General features: G+C 55.4%; 1 protein-coding gene across 2 annotated transcripts; it reads right to left on the bottom strand.

Moving 5' to 3' along the window:
• Nucleotides 1–1332: 1332 nt before the first annotated feature.
• Nucleotides 1333–15999, bottom strand: Bcam (basal cell adhesion molecule (Lutheran blood group)). 2 transcript variants are annotated; one of them, XM_052713043.1, is made up of 16 exons: nt 15867–15970; nt 14783–14930; nt 13821–13942; nt 11945–12173; nt 11762–11832; nt 10354–10450; nt 10081–10263; nt 9287–9423; nt 8631–8787; nt 5163–5281; nt 4925–5066; nt 4062–4198; nt 3762–3906; nt 3527–3671; nt 1886–2003; nt 1333–1792 (listed from the first exon to the last, which is right to left on the bottom strand). In XM_052713043.1, exons 2-16 carry the CDS (start codon nt 14874–14876, stop codon nt 1787–1789), a joined length of 1902 nt encoding a protein of 633 aa, XP_052569003.1. In that variant the 5' UTR covers nt 14877–14930; nt 15867–15970; the 3' UTR covers nt 1333–1786. The 2 variants fall into 2 exon arrangements, with proteins under 2 accessions (XP_052569003.1, XP_052569004.1); XM_052713044.1 differs by lacking the exon at nt 14783–14930 and having other exon boundaries at nt 15867–15999.
• Between the last annotated feature and the right edge of the window lie 3225 nt (nt 16000–19224).

Below are 19224 nucleotides of genomic sequence, written 5' to 3' on the forward strand. Positions count from 1 at the left end.
GCAAAGCTACACAGAGAAACCCTGTCTCGAAAAAAATAAAAAAAAAAAAAAATGTGAACTGCTGGGCCATGGTGACGCATGACTTTAATCCCAGCACTCGGGAGGCAGAGGCAGGAGGATCTCTGTGAGTTCGAGGCCAGCCTGGTTTACAGAGTGAGTTCCAGGACAGCTAGGACTACATAGAGAAACCCTGTCTCAAAAAAACAAACACATGGGCTGGAGAGATGGCTCAGAGGTTAAGAGCACTGGCTGCTCTTCCAGAGATCCTGAGTTCAATTTCCAGCAACCACATGGTGGCTCACAACCATCTGTAATGAGATCTGGCATGCAGGCAGAACACTGTATACATAACAAATAAATCTTTAAAAACAAAACAAAACAAGGGGTTGGGGATTTAGCTCAGTGGTAGAGCGCTTGCTTAGCAAGTACAAGGCCCTGGGTTCGGTCCTCAGCTCTGAAAAAACAAATAAACATAATATAACAACAAAAAAAGTGAACTAAAAGGCAAATTTGCTGGCATACCCCTGTAATCCCTGAATCTGTGAAGTAGAGGCAGGCGGATCTGGATTGTAGGGCCATCTTTAGCTGTACAGTGTGAGTTCAAAGCCAGCCTGGGCTATATGACCCAAGTCATCAGGCTTGGTAGCAGGTGCCCTCACTCACTAAGACATCTTACTGGGTCCAGTTACCTTGTTCTTTTGTGACGTTCTTGCTTTGCAGTCCCAGCCAGCCTGGAACTCACTGTGTAGCCCAGGCTGGCCTCAAACTCAAACCCAACCAATTCAGCGTCCCAGCTGCCCAGATGACAGGCAGCTGTCACCACGCAAGACCTCCATCCTTCTCTCCAGTCCTTCTTGTTTGGACCTCCAAAGGCCTGACGTTGGCGTACTCTGCCCCAGGTCCCCTTTGCATTCCTCTTGTGAACCCTGCTTCCCCAGGGATCCCCAGCTCCTCCAGGAAGGGGAGAGGATATTTCTAGTCTTCGCTTCGGCTCCCTAGGGACTCTGGGAATTTTTCCTTAAGGGGACAGGACCTCACCCCTAAGCAGGCACTGGGCACTGGTCCATGGTGTCCAGGCTAGCACTTGGACCCCTCCTATCGCTCTTCCAGCACCAGCCAGCTGCGTCTTGTGTCATGCTGGCTGTCTCTCAGTCTCTCACTCTCTCTTAGCCTGTCTCTGGCTGTTCTCCTTGACATCAGGCTCTTCCTGAGGGGTGTGAGGAGGCAGACAGCCAGCAGTAGTAGAAGGGGAGCATGGCCTGCATTGTCCCTTCCCTTTACAACCCACCCCCCCCCCCCCCCCCGCGAAGAGGACCTGGTCATTGGAAGGTATCCACGTGACAGGCAGCATTTATTTCAGAATCCAGTGTCCACAGATGATGGGCTGGGGGCGAGGGCAGGGATGGGGTGGGTTGGGGACTCCAGTGTCAGACTACACAGCGGGGTATCAGGTGGGGGGGGGCAGTGCCCAAGCAAGGGAGACAGGAGGTAAAAATAGCCCCGGTCTGCCGACCCTCAGCGCCGTGTCCCAGGCCGGGCCCTGGGCTTGGGTCCAGGAGCTATTCTGGGGCCTGGGAGAGTTACATTCCCTGGAGGAAGGCCCCCTCCCAACCCCCCCACCCTGCCTCTTTCCCTCCCTGAGGCTGCTGGCCACTGTGGGTCCCTGCCCAGCAGGCAGAGGAAGGAAGGGAGGGCCGAGGAAGGAGGCGGAGGCGTGCGCTGAGCCGGTCCTCCGATGATGCCCACAGTTCCAGATCCAGAGACGGCCTCTGGGAGGTCCTTGGCCTCAGCACTGGTGACAGAACAGGCAGGTCAGCCTGAGCCCACGCGGCTGGCTGGCCCTGTGCTCAGTTGGTTCCCCAACGGACGCCCGGCCATCACTCACCTCATCTCCAAAACCTCCGCTGCCAACTCTGCCTCCTCCCGAGGGCCCACCCATGAGAAGGCCCGTCTGCTCTGGACGATCCGAGCCGGAGTGGCTCATCTCTGGTTCCCTGGAGGGCCTGGGGGAGGACACTGCTAGACACAGAACTGGGAGTGGGGCAGGGGCGGCAACGGCACTGGGTTTGGCGGTAGGAGGTATAGGGGGAAGGCTGCTGAGGTTGGGGATGGGTTAGAAGCAAGGCTAGCTCTAGAGAGTGGTCCAGGACATGGGCAGAAGTTGAGGATGCTATGGGAGGTTGGAGATGCGGTAAGATGGGGGTAGATATGGTTGGTCACTGGCGAGGGTTGTAGGAACACTGCCCAGGAAGTGGGTTTGAGGCTAGACACAGACATGGGGTTGCTGGGATTGGCTACGGTGGAGAAAGACCGCACCTGGAAGTGTGGGTGAAGAAGCAGGGCAGGGTGTGGCTAGCATCTGGGTGGAAACAGTCCCCTGTGGGACTTCGGATAGGACAAAGTCTAGACTGGAGATGAAGCTGGGCGTGGTGGCACAGGGCTCTAATTCCCAGCATGTGGGAGGTGCAAGCAAGAGGACTGAAAGTTCAAGGCCAACCTGGACAACTCAATGTGACCCGGTCTCAGAAGGGTCAAGAAGGGACTGGATACATGTAAAGAACCTGCCTAGAGTCCACCAGTGAGGGGGCTGGGGTGTGGCTCAGTGGTAGAGCCTCTGCCTAGAATCCCCCAGTGAGGGGCTGGGGTGTGGCTCAGTGGTAGAGCCCCTGCCTAGAATCCCCCAGTGAGGGGCTGGGGGTGTGGCTCAGTGGTAGAGCCCCTGCCTAGAATCCCCAGTGTGCTGCCTAGTTTTATGTCAATTTAGCATAGGCTAGAGTTATTTGAGAGGACCCTCAACTGAGAAAATGCCTCCATAAGATCAAGCATGTAGGCATTTTCTTTTTTTTTCTTACTGGTTTTTCTTTTTTTTTTTTTTTTTTGGTTTTTCGAGACAGGGTTTCTCTGTATAGCTTTGGAGCCTGTCCTGGAACTCACTTGGTAGCCCACGCTGGCCTCGAACTCACAGAGATCCGCCTGGCTCTGCCTCCCGAGTGCTGGGATTAAAGGCGTGCGCCACCACCGCCCGGCTTACTGGTTTTTCAATACAGGGTTTCACTGTGTTTTTGTTTTGTTTTGTTTTTCAAAATGAAGTTTCTTAGTGTAGCCCTGGCTGTCCTGGAACTCCCTCTGTAGACCAGGCTGGCCTCGAACTCAGAGATCTGCCTGCCTCTGCCTCCCGAGTGCTGGGATGAAAGACGTTGTACCACCACTGTCCTGCTAGCGGCATGGCTCAGGGGCAAGGCTGTGTTTAGCATACACAGTCTGGGTTCCAGCTCCAGCACTTCAGAGCTCAAGTTAGACAGAGGCCTGTGATGGGCCACGACATGAGGGAGATGAGGTCGGGTCTGGCTGGAGGAGATTTAGGGTGGGATTCTGGGTGGTATAGGCAAGGCTACCCTTGGGTTGGAGATGGGTGAGGCTAGGCGGGGCAGACCGGGTGGCTGATGGCCTTGGGACTCCTTTAGCAACGGAGCTGGAGGGTTTGGCTGAGGGCAGGACATGGGTGAGGTTGCAAAAGGACACTCACGGAGCCGCCTTCTCCGAGCGCCGGCAGCAGCCGGGGCGCCCCTTGCGTCTCATGCAGTAGAAAGCAGCCACCACGAGAAGCAGAAGACCCACGCTGACGGCCACAGCCATGACAGCCACGCCAGCCTGCGCCGTCTGGGGGGCCACTGCGCAGAGAGGATGACAGAGCGGGGCTCAGCTCTCCAGATCAGGGCGGCCCGCGGGGTCACCCGGCACCTCCCCTCTTGGTTACCCACCAGAGCCAAAGTGGAAGACGTGGCCTATCTCGCCATGGATGTTAGATGCATCACAGGACACGCCCTCCTGGCTCAGGGCACTGGTCACTTTCACCATTAGCGAGCTGCTGGTCCAGCCTTTGCCCTCAAAGGGCGGCTCTGCTGGCTGTGGAGGCTTGGATCAGGCCAGGCCCCTTGGGATCAAGGGCTGGGGGGTCTAGGCTGAGGTGGAGTGTAGGGGATATGAAGCTTGGATCGATGAGGGTCAGGGTCCCCTGTGGAACTTGGGGTAGGCTCAGAGTGGCAAGGAATGCCCCTTACAGTATCGCCTCGCTGACTCCAGGTGAGTTTGGGCTCTGGGTAGCCTCGGGCAGAACAGACCAGCATGACTTCGTCTCCTTCCATCCAGCTACTCCCCGACACGGGCTTTATCTCGTTGGGTTTTAACTCTGGTGCCCCTGTGGGTGGTGGGGACCATAGCAGAGTGACTGGGAGGCAGACTGCCAGGGAGAGACACAGGAGAGCGGGGGCGGGGGGCGGGGAGGGCAGGGGCGGGGGCGAGGGGCAGCTCAGGGGCAGAGTGCTTGCAGTACAAGCTTGAGGACCCGAGTTCACTCCCCAGCACCCAGGTAAAAAAAATGGGCGCAGCAGCACTGAGGTGGGAGAATTGCCGAGGCAGGAGGACTCCTGGAGTCCCCAAAACAGCCAATCAGTGAGCTCCAGGTCTCAAGAAGATGGAGGGGGCCGGCAGGGTGGCTCGGCCTGACAACCCGAGTTCCTTCCTTGGAACTGACCGGGCGGAACAGAAGAACCGACTCCTGCAGGTTGTTCGACCACCACAAACTGTCCCCGTCCGCCCCCAAATAAATACACATAAAAAAAAATGCAGCTGTGCACAGGGGTGTACACCTTGAATCCCAGCACTTGGGAGGCAGAGACAGGCAGCTCTTTTGTGAATTTGAGGTCAGTCTGGTCTACGTAGTGAGTCCAGGACAGCCAGAGCTACACAGTGAGACCCCTGTCTCAGAACACAACCCCCTCTGCCGCCACTACCAGCAAAAAATAGAGAGGAATAGAGGAAGACACTCAAGGTTAACTTCTGGTCTCAGGCATGCACACACACAATAAAGAAAGACAACTAAAGATGGACACTGTCCCCACATAAGGCGCCCAACAACCCAAACCTTGGACCACCAGCTGGAAACTCTGTGTCCGGCTCAGGAGGGGCACGGTGGGTGTGGAGGCTTCACATGTGTAGGTACCGGCCGAGTCAAAGGTAACAGAGTTCAGAGAGAGCACGGGGCCATCTGCCAGGGTCACAGAATCCTAGGGAAGGGATAGGAAGAAGTCCAGAAGGGCCACGAGAGCTTGAGAGGCAGAGGGGGAGTGCCCAAGGCCCCCACAGCTTCTTCCTCCTGTCACCTTGGTCCAGCGCACAGTAGGGGCAGGCAGGCCTCTGGCTGAGCAGTTCACCACTGTGCGGCTGCTGTTCAGGAACACATAGAGCTCCTCAGGCACACTCAACTCCAAGGGGTCCAGGTCTGCAGGGGGGAAAACACATTCACATTCCCCAGCCCTTGCCACTCAGCCAGGGCTTCTAGGGGGACTATCAGGAGCAGACAATTCCATATCGCTTTTTCTAATTCTCCCCAATACCATGACATCTTTACTTTCCACCCAGGCCCTTCAGCCAACAGCTAGGAGATCAGCTCTAAAGAATGCACTGTCTGACTTGGTATCCGAGTCTTTACAGTGCTGAGCACATGGCAGGTAAGTGCTCCACCACTGAGCCACACCCCAGCCCCTCACTGGGGGATTCTAGGCAGGGGCTCTACCACTGAGCCACACCCCCAGACTCTCACTGAGGGATTCTAGGCAGGGGCTCTACCACTGAGCCACACCACCAGCCCCTCACTGGGGGATTCTAAGCAGGGGCTCTACCACTGAGCCACACCCCCAGCCCCTCACTGGGGGATTCTAAGCAGGGGCTCTGCTTCAATGCTGTGCCTCCAGCTCTCCATCCCAAGTTTTTGCTTAAGCTGAAATTTTTTGCTCTCTTCTCTGTACCACCCCCATCCCACCTCCATAAGAACTCGATGGGCTTGGACCAGCAGGATGGCTCAGTGACCAGACACTTGCCAGTAAGCCTGACAACCTGAGGTCACTCCTCTAGACCCAAGTGATGGAAGGCAAAGACAGACTCCTGCAAGCTGTCCTCTGACCTCCACATGCACAGGTGCACATACGCACATATAAATAACATGTGAGGATCATTTAAAATTATCGGACAACTTGATGAGCTCATGGCTGGGTATAAACACGGGAGGTAGAGCGTTCATCTAGCAGGGACGAAGCCCTAAGTACAAATGCCAGCATCTCAAAACACAACAAAATTCTGGCTGGGTTTGGTGATTCCGCGCCTGTAATCCCAACACTTGGGAAGCTGAGGCTGGAAGATCTGAGTTTCAGGACAACCTAGGCTACATAGCAAGACGTTGCTTACAGAAAAAAGATTTTTATGTTTCTGCCCCAAGAAGGATCACCCAACTTCCCTTCATCTGACCCCCCTCCCCTCTCTGTCCTTACCATCTATCTACTAATCTTTCCCTCACTTTCTCTCTCTCTCTCTCTTTTGGTTTTTCAAAACAAGGTTTCCGCCTTTAATCCCAGCACTTGGGAGGCAGAGCCAGGCGGATCTCTGTGAGTTCGAGGCCAGCCTGGGCTACCAAGTGAGTTCCAGGAAAGGCGCAAAGCTACACAGAGAAACCCTGTCTCGAAAAACCAAAAAAAAAAAAAAAATCAAAACAGGGTTTCTCTGTGTAGCCCTGGCTGTCCTGGAATTCACTCTGTAGACCAGGCTGGCCTTGAACTTAGAGATCAGCCTGCCTCTGCCTCCCAAGTTTAGTCTTTGCCTCCATATGATTAGTGTGGCACCACTGCCCGGTTTATTCCTCACTTTTTAAAACTTGTATTTTTACTATTTATTGTGCGCGCATGAGTACCATGGCACATGGATGGAGGCCAGAGGGCAGCTTGCTGAAGATGATTCTCTCTCTCCTTCATGTGAGACCCAAGAATCAAACTTGGATCACTGGGCTTGGTGGCAAGCTCCTTGGCTTGCTGAGCCCGTTTGCCAGCCCTGCTCCTCACTTCTGTCTTCTCGGTCCATCCTCCAGCGAGCAGTCCAAGGGATGTTTTCAGAGAACACGCTGGTCCATCTTCCTCTCTGGTTTAATATCCTGCTATGGCTCCCCAGTACTCTGGGCATCCTGGCCAATTACCACAGCCTAAAAAAGCCTAGTCTTTGCCTCCCTCTGCTTAGTCAGAGACCCTGCTTTTAGGTTTAGTTTTCTCAAGAGGACCAAGTTTGTCCCTAGGGCCTTTTCACTGGCTCACCGTGCTCACATCCTTCTTCAGTTTCTTACCCACGTGTTCCCTTCTCTCAGAGGCCTCCCTGCCCCCGCAGCGGTGGACACCCGGATCTTGGGATCTCGCTTCCAACACCAACAACTGATTCCCCCAGCTGCTGCGAGGGCCAGCAGCTGTCAACCCTCAGCTGTCTGCCCTCTGTGGGAATGCCCTCAATGGCAAGGAGCCCCTCACCCAAGGTCATGCCCCCTTCCCTGCACGACACATAGACAGTCAGGCCCAGCTCCTTCACGCTAACTGGGGACAACTGTGGAGTCGCCCACCCCAAGACCTGTGTAAACCCCAGTCAACCCTCCACTCTGCCCATTCTTGCTGCTTCTGAATACACAGGTCACAAGAGACTCCCCATAAACACGCTACCTGTCGACCTGGTGGCGGGGAACACGTCCAGGGAACGCAGACTGTGACAATACTTTGTCACCTAGCACCTCCGTCTTATCAGCTACTGCTCTAAGACACACTAATGTGACTAAAGGGGTTTGGAGCAGCACTTGGCTTCTGTCTCTGCTACTGTAGTGGGGCTACATAGTGAGTTCAAGGCCAGCCTAGCTTCGTGAGACTCTGTCTCAGTTAAAACGAAATAACCAAACATAGGATGTGGAGAGAGCTTAACAGGTACTGTACTTGCTATACAAGCCTGAGGAGCAGACTCCTAGAGCCCCTACCTAGAATCCCCCAGTGAGGGGCTGGGGGCGTGACTCAGTGGTAAAGCCCCTGCCTAGAATCCCCCAGTGAGGCACTTGCCTTGAGGCCCCAGGTTGCACATAAAGGGCTGGGTGTAGCTGTGCATGCTTATTCTAGCACTAAGGAGGCAAAGACAGAAAGATCTCTGGGGCATGCTGGCTTAATCAGAGAGCTCTAGGCCAATGAAGAGATCCCTCTCAAAATATAAAGTGTCAATCCTGAGAGACGACAGCTAAGGTTGACCTCTAGCCTCGATACACTCACACACAGATGCACGCACTCGCGTGTGCACGCACACACACACACGCATGCCAACACACACACACACGCATGCCAACACACACACACACACACACACACACACACACACACACACACATGCACGCGCACACACACACACAGAAAGAACACTTTCTTCCTAGCAAAGTGATGGCAAAAGCTGCTTAGAAACCCAGGGTCGAGCCAGGTTAGAAACCAGTGGGTTAGTGAGGAAGAAAGGAGCCTGGGGTGAGCTGCAGCTTCCTCGGGGAGGAGCCAGCTGGTGGTGAAGCTGCTCAGGTGAACACAGAGGGTTAAAAAGGGACCGTCATCCTTCTCTATACAACACTGGGAGCCACAGCAGGTTCCAAGCAGGGGGGAACGTCAAGTGTGTGCTCTGGAATTAACACTCTGGAGAATCTGGGAGGCAGCTGGTAGGAGCGAGGGGGGGGGACCCTGGGGGAGAGGAGCTGCTGGAAGCCTGACCCTCCCCTGGCCTCCCTGCCCCAAAGCTCTCACAGGCCACATGCAGCTCTAGGATCTTGACAAGCTGCACTTCCTCGCCGGCATCATAGTCCTCCACTCTGCAGCCATAGACGCCACTCTGGTCCCGATGCACCTTCTCCAGGGTCAAGTTCCCCCTGAGGTTGACATTTAGCTGTTCCTCCTGGGTGCCCTGAGTAAGCAGATGGGACACAAGAATGAGAAGCTGTTCTGGGGGTAACTGGGGTGGAGTCAGGGGTCACCCAGCTGATGTCATACTTGACTAGAGTATATTTTCCAAACCATCTCAAGTCAGGGTCAGAGGTCCTTCGGATCAAGGGTCCTTGCCAAGCTAAACACCCTCGGAGTCAAAATTAGGAGTTGGGGTTGTGGTGTGGCTCAGTGGTAGAGCCCCTGCCTACAATCCCCTAGTGAGGGGCTGGGGGTGTGGCTCAGTGGTAGAGCCCCTGCCTAGAATCCCCCAGTGAGGGGCTGGGGTGTGCCTCAGTGGTAGAGCCCCTGCCTAGAATCCCCCAGTGAGGGGCTGGGGGTGTGGCTTGGTGGAAAGCAGTTGTGTAGTGTGTGACAGGCCCTGGGTTCTATCTCCCACACCACTAAAAATAAACAGAAGGTTGATGAGGTCAGTATGACACACAATCAGGTGGGGTCCAATGGACCACCAAGTGAATTACCTGCAGGCGGAAAAAGGAATACTCTGGGCTTGGGCTGCCATCACCCTGGCACAGCAGCTGGACAGCATCACCCTCGCGTACCCAGCCCTCCGTGGTGGATGGACTGCCCACCCAGAACTCCACATGCTCCGTGGGATCTGTGGAAAGACAGGAAGGAAGGTCATGTGTTAAGGTCAGTCCTACTTTTAAGGGGAGAGATACAGTATCTAAAGCTTAGAAGTTTTATTCTTTTTTTAAGTTTGTTTTTAAGATGTGTGTGTGTGTGTGTGTGTGTGTGTGTGTGTGTGTGTGTGTGTGTGATATATGTCGTATTCCTTTTGTTTGATTTGGAGACAGGCTCCCTCTCTGTAGCTCAGCTAGATTTTGTACCCCACTACCCCACATCTCAGCCTCCCCAGTGCTGAGATGACAAGGCACAGGTCACCTCACCGGATAATTCCAGACTCACTCTCCGAACACACCAAAGGTCAGCCGTCTAGGTAAATTGACAGAATGACTCAAGGGTCAGAGGTCAGTGTACAATTTGAGATTTAAGACTCTATGCGATATGGGGACCCAATTCAGTGGGAGAAGGTGGAGCATCCCTTGGGGTACAGGGCCCTCTGCTGAAGTCGGTCAGTGTGATTGTTTGGGGTACTATTTGAGGTCAGGGGTCAAAGTTTACAGCCCATTCCAGCATCACTTCAACATGAGGTAAAAGGTAGTCTGAGGACACAGATTGGAATCGGGGCCTGGGAGTCAGGCCTTGCTGGGATAGGATCTTAGGTCAGGGGCTGGGGGGTCATGGGACTCACAGTGCAGAGTGAGCTGGAAGTTAGGGCTGTCCAGGCGGCCATGTTGGCCTGAGGGCAGCTTGTAGTGAGAGGCGCAGTGGAAGTTGGCATCACGATCCTCCTTGTAGACCCTCAGGTAGAGGGTGCTGGTCAGGGAATACAGGCCCGAGGCCTCCCGGACGGTGCGGCTGGTCATGTAGCCCTCTGTGAGAGAGGTAGGCAGCAGGATGAGGTGAGCTCACCCCTCCACCAGCCCCACCCTAACCCCCCTCCCCTGGGCTCCTGATGGCTCACTTGGGTTCATCTCCATGGGCACATCCAGACGCTGCCCGTTCCGGTACCACGTGATCCGAGGCACCGGGTTCCCGTTGGGGCTGCTGCAGGTGGCAATCTGGGAAAGACACGGGCGGGGCCCGGCTTGGTGCCAGGACTCTGAAACCTGGCTCTCTTTTCCCCAGATCTCCCCTTTAGATGTGTCCACTGGGCTCTGACTCTCCAGGAGAGGAGACAGAAGTCCCTGACTCACGTTCCTCCCACTCAAAAGACCAGAGCCTGGGGCCTGTGAGATGGCTCAGCCTAGAAGTGTGCTTGTGAGGACGTGGAAGTCCGGAGTTACGTCCGGAGTTACGTCTCGGGAACCGTATAGACGTGTAGGGAGGGAGTGGCTCTGAAAGGTTGTCCTGCCCGGCGGTGGTGGCGCACGCCTTTGATCCCACTACTTGGGAGGCAGAGCCAGGCTGATCTCCGTGAGTTTGAGGCCAGCCTGGTTTACAAAGCTAGTTCCAGGAAAGGCTCCAAAGCTACAAAAAGAAGCCCTGTCTCGAAAAAAACAAAAAACAAAAAAATAAAAACAACTTCCCCCCAAAAAAAGTTGTCCTCTGGTGGGGGTCGGGAGGAGGGAAGAGGGGGATCTTTGATCGGTATGTAAAATGAATGAAAAAATTTTCTTAATTAAAAATGAAAGAAAGAAAAAAGTTGTCCTGTGATTTACGCTGTGGCATGCGTGTGCCCCCCAACAATTAGTTAAAAACCTGGACCAGGCGTGGCGACACACAACTCTTAATTCCAGCTCTCAAGAGGCTGAGACAGGAACGTTAGTTTGGCACTAGCCTGGGCTACATAATGAGTTCCAGGCCAGCCTGAGCCTCATGAGACCCTATTTCACACAACCCCAAGCCAAAGCCAGGAGTGTAATCCTGGCACTTGAGTCACTAAGCACAGAGGCAGGAGGATCAGGACTTCAGAGCCATCCCTACAGCAGGTCTGAGGTCATGCTGGGCTATGAGACACTGTTGCAAACAAAACAAAACCAAGAAATAAACAGAAGGGGGGGGGGGGGGGGGCATGGCACGCGCCTGGGAAGTCAGTACTTGGAAGGTATAAGTGGTTACACAGAAAGTCTTGGATAGCCTGTGCTACATATGGTCAACCTCCCAAACAAAAGCAAAAACAAAACAAGGAAAATATCCAAGATAGAGAGCACCTGCCCGACATGCTCAAAGCCCTGAGTTCAATCTCCCAAAACCAAACAATAGCAGGGTTGGGGATTTAGCTCAGTGGTAGAGCGCTTGCCCAGCAAGCACAAGGCCCTGGGTTCGATCTTCCGCTCCAAAAAAACAAAACAAACAAACAAACAAAAAACCAATAGCAAAGAAGGTCTTGGGACTCTTCATCCACTGCTCTCAACTCCAGCACTCATTACCTCCTGGGCAAACTCCTCCATCACAGACAGCGTCCCTTTGTTGGGAATCACATCCGTAGCTTCGGGGGTCTCTGTTGGGGAGATGTTCACGTCAGGAGCGCCTTCTCTGATTACCCCTCCCACTTCACCCTGCCCCACCCCCCACCCCCACCGGCTCCTTGGCATAGTTTTGGGGACACTCACTAAACACACGGACACTTGAGGTGGCCTCTGAGGTGCCTGCTGGCCCAGCCTTCACCACGCACACGTAGTCCCACTCATCGCCCACCTGGGCATTTGCTATCTCCAGGCGCCCCTTGGAGTCCAGCTTGTAGGGGGGACTGCGGCCCCGAGAGCTGTGGACTGTGCGCAGGAGCTCTGAGCCCTGTGGCTCCACAGAAGCCAAGTGGTGTCGGGACCCGGAAGCATCAACCTGTGGGAATGGACAGGGGACAGTCCTAGCTTGGGTTGTGAGCCCTCCTTTACTACTGTCTCCCTCCAAGATTTTTTTTCCCTCTGGGCCTAGGGAAAGAACCTAGCGGCTCCTACATGCTAAGGAATCACCTTACCACTGAGCCACACCCCAGCCCCTCACTGGGGGATTCTAGGCAGGGGCTCTACCACTGAGCCACACCCCACCCAGCCCCTCACTGGGGGATTCTAGGCAGGGGCTCTACCACTGAGCCACACCCCCAGCCCCTCACTGGGGGATTCTAGGCAGGGGCTCTACCACTGAGCCACACCCCCAGCCCCTCACTGGAGGATTCTAGGCAGGGGCTCTACCACTGAGCCACACCCCCAGCCCCTCACTGGGGGATTCTAGGCAGGGGCTCTACCACTGAGCCACACCCCACCCAGCCCCTCACTGGGGGATTCTAGGCAGAGGCTCTACCACTGAGCCACACCCCAGCCCCTCACTGGGGGATTCTAGGCTAGCATTCTACCAATTACACTCTCATTCCTCTCTTTTTTTATTTTTGGAGACAGGGTTTTTCTCTCTTTAGACCAGGCTGGCCTTGAACTCAAAGACCCACCTGCTTCTGCCTCCCGAGTGCTGGAATTAAAGGTGAGGACCACCATGCCTGGCCAGACTTCCTTTTAGAACTGTTTTTTTTTTTTTTTTTTTTTTTTTTTTGGTTTTTCGAGACAGGGTTTCTCTGTGTAGCTTTGCGCCTTTCCTGGAACTCACTTGGTAGTCCAGGCTGGCCTTGAACTCACAGAGATCCGCCTGGCTCTGCCTCCCGAGTGCTGGGATTAAAGGCGTGCGCCACCACCGCCCGGCTCTGTTTTTTTTTTTTAAGTATTTATTTTATCATTTATATATGTGTATATGTGTCTCTGTGTGTGTTTGCACACGAGTGCGGCATATGCACGGAGGCCGGAAGAGGGCAACGAATCCTCTGGAGCTAGAGTACAGGCAGTTGTGAGCCTGTGAGTGCTGAGAAGTGAACTCAGGTCCTCAGGAAAAGGCCCAAGTGCCATTAAGTGCTTACCCTCTGAGTAAGTGTTCATCTGTGAAGTGGAAATGTGGCTTCTGATGGCTCCATGCGGGGTCAGCACGGACCCATGGGGCAAGCGTTTACTCCAGCCCCCAACCTTCTCATCTCTATATCATTTTTATATAGGGATGGGGTCTAACTTCGTAGCGCAGACAGACCTTGAACTTTCCATCCTCCTGATCTGCTGGGATCACAGGCCTCAGCCACCTGTCATTTCTCATCCCTCTGTTCCCATCCCTGCCCTCTCCTAAGTCCCAAGGCATTCCCCACCTTCCTGTGTCCCTCACCCTCCCTCCTCTTCTGTCTCTCCTTCCCTCTCCTTCCCTCCTGTCTCTGCTCTGTGTGGCCCCTCGCGTTCTGAAGGGGAACCACTTCCTCAGGGCCAGGCTCTGCCCTGCTCAGACACCTGGCACCTTGCAGAGTCCCCTGCCTCCCTGGGTCTGTAAATGGAAATGCGGCTCCATGCCAGGGTCTTCCCATCCACGGAGGCAGAGCTCATGGGTATTGCTGTGACCAGGCTGCTAGACCCTCCTCTCCCTCCTCCCCACACCGTCCCCAGCTCCCAGCCACGGAGCACTCACAAGGAACCATTCCAGCACGTAATGCTCAGGGTGCTCCCGAGGAGTGCAGTCCAGGGTGATGAGTTCCCCTTGCAGCACCTCCACCAGAGGGGGTACAGACACGTGCACCTCAGCTTGGGCCCCTGCAGGACGGTGCAGCATCACATGTCTATCCGATGCTACTACCAACACGGAGAGCCCTCCAGACCCCAGCCTCCTCCCTCACACGGGGAAGGTCTAGCTCACAGCGCTCCTCCCTTAGACACAGAGGTCCAGACCCTTGCCTCCTCCTTCCGACAGGAGCCCAGGCTCCAGCCTCCTCCCTCCTTCCTTGACCCTCCCCGAGTCTGGGTCTCACCAGCGTCTCTCCAACCCTTCTTTTTAGAGTCTTGCTGTGTAGCCTTGGCTACCTGGAACTTGCGAGTTACTTGAATCAGGCTGGCCTTGAACTCACAAAGAGCTCCAGCTGCCTCTGCCTCCTGAGTGCTGGGATTAGAGTCCTGTGCCACGCAGGCCCAGCCTCTCCTACTTCTAGGGGTTAAGGTCATGCCTTTTCCAGCCCTCCGAGCTAAGGTCTTGCTTTTCCTACCCAGTGTAGCAAATGTCCCCTCAAGGAAGGGCCAAGCCTGACCCTCCCCTAGGCCTCTAGCACTCAGGGCAGGACCTGGCCTGGGGCCGAAGAGCAGGTCTTTCTCCATCTTTGTTTCCTTTTCTTGATCCCATCCTATTTTCTCCAGTCGCTCCTGGGGGCCCTTCTGCTCTCTGATGTGTGGGGGCTAGGGTGTGGGCTGCAGCTGGGCCAGAAGCTGGATGGGTGTGTGGGAGTGGCAAGGGGGACAGGGCTGGGCAGGTTTCAGGAATGTGGGAGGGCCAGGCTGGCTGAGACCTGCCCGGCTTGGCGCCAGAGCCCCCTACCTGCCCCCCTGACAACACCCCCTCCCATCTCTTTACAAGAGAAGCTTGAAAAGGGTAAGGTGAGTCACCTGGGCAGGGGGTGAGGCGGGGTCCTGATAGGGAAAGAGCTGGGAGTTTAGACTGCAGTGGCCTGAGGCACAGGAGGCAGGATGTTGGAAACATGCGTCTCTGGATCCGAGGGACCTGGGAACTTGGGTCTTGGACTCCTGTCAGGGTCTGGTGGGTAGCATAGTTCTTGCTGGGAATCTACCCTCTGGGATGGCATTTTGGCATCATTCCTTTCCCGCCCAGCCTGGCGCAGGCCTACTCCTGGGTTCCCACTATATACCACGCTTGTGCCAGGAGCCTGGGTTCCCAGGCACCCACCTCCGGCCCCAGCCTGTCCCAGGGGAGCTGATGTGGGGCCAGGCTGGTACCCCGGGTTGGGTGTGAGCTGCAAACAGATAGATATCCTCTATCCTCCCTGGTCCCTTTCCACCCTGTTCCCAGTGTCCCCCAGCCCCTCTGTTCCTCCTCCCCCTTCTCACCACATGCAGGTGTGTGGATTTATCAGGGGCCCCAGGAAAGGGGCCCTTTCAGTCGGAAACACTGTTCCACGTTCTCTGCCAGGCTTGGTGCTCCCGGCCCTTTCTGGGAGGTGGGTCCTTTAGAGACAGCCTAAACTCTGAATTGAGGGGAAACCCTACATCACAGGAAGTGCTTTAGCCGCGGGGTCCCCAACTTCCCTGAGGAAGCTCAAACTTAATCACTTAAGAGATCGGCTCTGGGATGTTGCTCTTCAGTACGCTAGCAGAAGCTACTTTACTAAGCAGGAGGGCGGGGTGGGGGGTGAGGGGCTAGGGAGCACAGAGCCCAGATTCCAGGTACCCAAGGTTACTAGGGGTCGCAAGTCTAAGATTCCAGAGTTCCCAGAGAGCCGGGAAGGGACAGTTAGCTATCTCAGGTTGCGTCTGTTCCAGCGCCGGGGTATCCTCAGCTCTCGGATCGGGTACATCCCAAGGCCTCCCCGCCTTCCTCCCTGGTGGGGAATCCCTAGATTGTGCTCCTTGGGGAGATGGAAGCTTGTTCTCCTTGTCTTCCCGGGGACCCCAGGAGCCAGCCCCACAAACCCCAACACCAAGTCTCAGCTCAGCCCTCAGCCCCGAGCCATACCTGAGTGGCCCGCCAGCAGGAGGGCGAGCCACAGCAGCCCGGCGGCGCGGGCGTCTGGGGGTTCCATGTTCCCTGCGGTGGCTGCGGTGACTGAGCCGGGGTGAGGCTCTGGGCCGCCGTGAGGCTGGCAGCGGAGGCCACGCCCAGGGCCACGCCCACCCTCCCCCCCCCCCATCCCCAGGCCGGGCGCAAGGCCAAGACCTCCCACTGCCCAGAGAGGACCTCCCACCCGCGCGCGCGGGGACCCGCCAGCACCGCCAGCACCGCCGCGCGCGCGCGCCGCTCTTCTCCAACCCACGGCCGCTGCTGCCCTCCGTGGTCAGGGGGGGCCTGACCGATCAGTCTAGCCAGGGCCCACAGCTGGGATCTGAGGGACACCGCGGGGACCCTCATTCCCTTCCTTCCTGGCCACCTTCGGGACCTTGCCACTCATTTCCACGGTGGCGAGTGCCGGCCCCCGCCCCCCCCCCCCCGCTCACCCCCACCTTTTCTTGCCTCCCCCGGTCTCCCCCCGCCCCCGGCTGCAGGTGGATCTTTTTCCTAGTTTGTTTTTCTTTTTTGAGACAGGTGTCGCACTGTAGCTCAGGCTGGCCTGAAACTCATGGCGATCCTTTTGCCTCTGCTTCCCAAGTGCTGGGATAACAAGGGTGCCCATCCAGTGTGTTGAACTGTCGGTGTTTACCAACGGTCCCTGGTACAATTAGTTGTCTGCGCTGGCCTGCATGACTGGCTCTTCCCAGGGTGCCCTAGGATGCCCTCCCCGTTAGAGCCACCTTGCTGGGAAAGCGTCCCTCCTCTCACTGAGCAGTGGCCTGGAACTGGTCGGGTCAATCTTCTCTTTAATGGATTTTCAATTCCCAGGTCCTCTTAGGCCTCTTTGGTGATGGGGTGAGGATGGGGAGCCCCTCCCTCTGCTCTCCCTGACTCCCTCACATCCCCCCATCCAGGGAATCCAAGGAATGTCACCCCCCCTTCCTCCTTCCTTCTCTCCCCGACATTCCCTCCCCACCTTGGGGGGAGGGGAGCAGACGCGGGTTGGCTGGGGCAGGTGAGTGGAGGAGGGAAGAGGCCATCAGGCCACTGGGGCCGCTGGACGGAAGAGAGGGTCACAGGTCAAAGTAAGGGATCACAGATCACTCTACTCCAGGGTCCTGCAAGCCAAGTTAGCCCGGAACAAAATCCCAAGAATGCTGGGTGGGGGCTGGGTAAGGAGGGCTCTGCCACTGTTCAGTGGAGAGAAGCTAGCCTGGGATACTGGTAAGGATGGGTGAGGGGCGGGGGTCTTCACTGGTCATGCTGAGAGCAGTCCTCCTCCCCCAGGCCCCCGCCAGTCTGAGGAAGGTCAGTGGTGAGCTTAGGGGCCCCTGGAACCAAGGTTTTACCCATGGGTCTCAGAAGAAAGGCTTATGTATAGGTACTGGCCCGACTGCCAAAGCCGCTTTACATTCCTGTCACACAGGACAGTAATTGTGAAACTAGGAAAAATGACCTTTGCATGGGACTGCCTTCGTCTCCTCCTGAGGAAGTCTTCCTTCAACCCTCTCCTGTCCCCGCAAATCTGGAGGCCCTGTCAGCCCCCCATACTCTGGGATGCACCTCCCCTCCATTCTCCTCCACCTGACTCCCAGCAACCCTGAGGCTGCGCTACATCCCATCCCCAGCCCCACAGCAGGCAAGAAAGGGTTGTGAGGTGCACGCATAGAGGCTCACAGGAAAATGCCCTCCGCAGCTAACTGGGCATAGCGGCCGCTCTAGTAATCCTTACTCTCAAGAGATGGAAGCTGGAGGATTAGGAGTTCAAGACCAGCCAGGGCTCACAGGAACAGAATCAGGACCAAGGAATGGTGTGCTCGGTTGGTAGAAAACTGGTTTAGCTTCCATGAAGCCTGGGGCTCCATCCCCAACACCTCATTATCCAGGCATCATGGCACACACCGGCTATCCCTGCACTTGGGAGGTAGAGGCAGGAGGATCAGAAGTTAAGTCATCCTTGGCTACATTGAGTTAGGACATCCCGGCGTGGTGGTGAACGCCTTTAGTCCCAGCACTCTGGAGTCAGAGGCAGGAGAATCTCTGGGTTCCAGATCAGGCTGGTCAGTGTACACCTGAGTTCCAGGACAGCCAAGGCTTCACAGAAAGACCTGTCTCAAGACAAACCAACCAACCAACAAATAAAATAAAACAAAAGGAGTTTGAGGACAGCCTGTGCTACCTAAGGTTCTAGCTCAAAAACCAAAGGACAAAAGTGTGAGTGAGATGGCTCAGTGGTTAGAGCACCTACTGCTCTCACAGAGGTCCAAGTTCGGATCCTGGTACCCATGTCCAATCAGGTGGCTCACAACAGCCTGTAATTCCATTTCCAGGGGGATTCGATGCCTTCTCTGGCTTCTATGAGCACAAGGCAAACACGTGGTGAATATAGGTACATGTAGGCAAAGACTTGTACATCTAAAATAAAATAAACCTTTAAAAATAAATAAATATCAAAAAACCAAATAAAAATAAATCTTTAAAAACGACCCCAACAAGAGTAGCCAGCACAGGGAGCCATCCATACTCCCAGATGGCATTCTCACACAGTGCCCAAGTTCTCCTTAGGACCCTCTTCCAGAATGGGACCTCAGTCGCCTCTCTCTTGTTTTCTGTGCCTGGCCTGTGTACCTGATTACTGGGTCTGGACCCCAATGGGAAGCCTGGCATCAGCCACCCTCCTTTGTACCTTTGAGAAGTCAGCAGGCCATGGTGCTGGGTGAGGGTGGAGTGCCACATGGGGAGAGCGGAGAAGAAAGGGATCAGCTCTGGACTTGTAGAAACTAGTATTATAGTGTCACCTCCCATTGTCCCCTACAATTAGGTCCTACTAAACAGCCAGAAGAATCCTGCGTAGATGTGAGTCAGCTCAGGCCACTGTTCTGTTAGAATCCGCCCACGGCTCCATCTCGCTGAAAGCAAAAGCCAGCGAGTGTTCACTCTGTGGTTTGTGAGGTCCTAGATCTGACCTTTTCCCTTCCCTCACCCCATCTGCCATTCACTCTCCCTCTCAAACAGTATTTTTGTCACACTGGTCTCTCTGCTGATGCGCTATTCCATCAACCCCAGGACCTTTGCACTTCCTGTCTCCACTGCCAGGGCATCCTTTCACAGACTGGCTTCCTCCTTGATTGCTTCTAATCTCTCCTGCGACCTGCCTCATTAGAGAGCTTCAGATACCAGCTCCCAGCTGCCCCGTTTCCCCTCTCTATCACCTTTACCATGGTGGGACAAATTCTGTTTGCCTTGTATTGTCTGGCAGAGACAGAAGCAGGAGCTATGCCCCAAGGGAACAGGGACTCCACAAGGGTTACATTGTATCTCTAGT

Source organism: Peromyscus californicus, unplaced genomic scaffold (assembly GCF_007827085.1).
Source record: "Peromyscus californicus insignis strain IS unplaced genomic scaffold, ASM782708v3 Scaffold_4__1_contigs__length_199733344, whole genome shotgun sequence".
In the NCBI taxonomy this organism is placed as follows: domain Eukaryota; kingdom Metazoa; phylum Chordata; class Mammalia; order Rodentia; family Cricetidae; genus Peromyscus; species Peromyscus californicus.

Excerpts from the sequence above, each read along its gene's own strand:
- Bcam (XM_052713043.1), bottom strand. The coding sequence starts at position 14,876 with ATGTTTCCAACATCCTGCCTCCTGTGCCTCAGGCCACTGCAGTCTAAA. Across the intron at positions 12,174-13,820 it reads ACGTGCTGGAATGGTTCCTT|GTTGATGCTTCCGGGTCCCG; the intron begins GTGAGTGCTCCG and ends CCATTCCCACAG. Across the intron at positions 5,067-5,162 it reads CTACTGTGCGCTGGACCAAG|GATTCTGTGACCCTGGCAGA; the intron begins GTGACAGGAGGA and ends TCCCTTCCCTAG.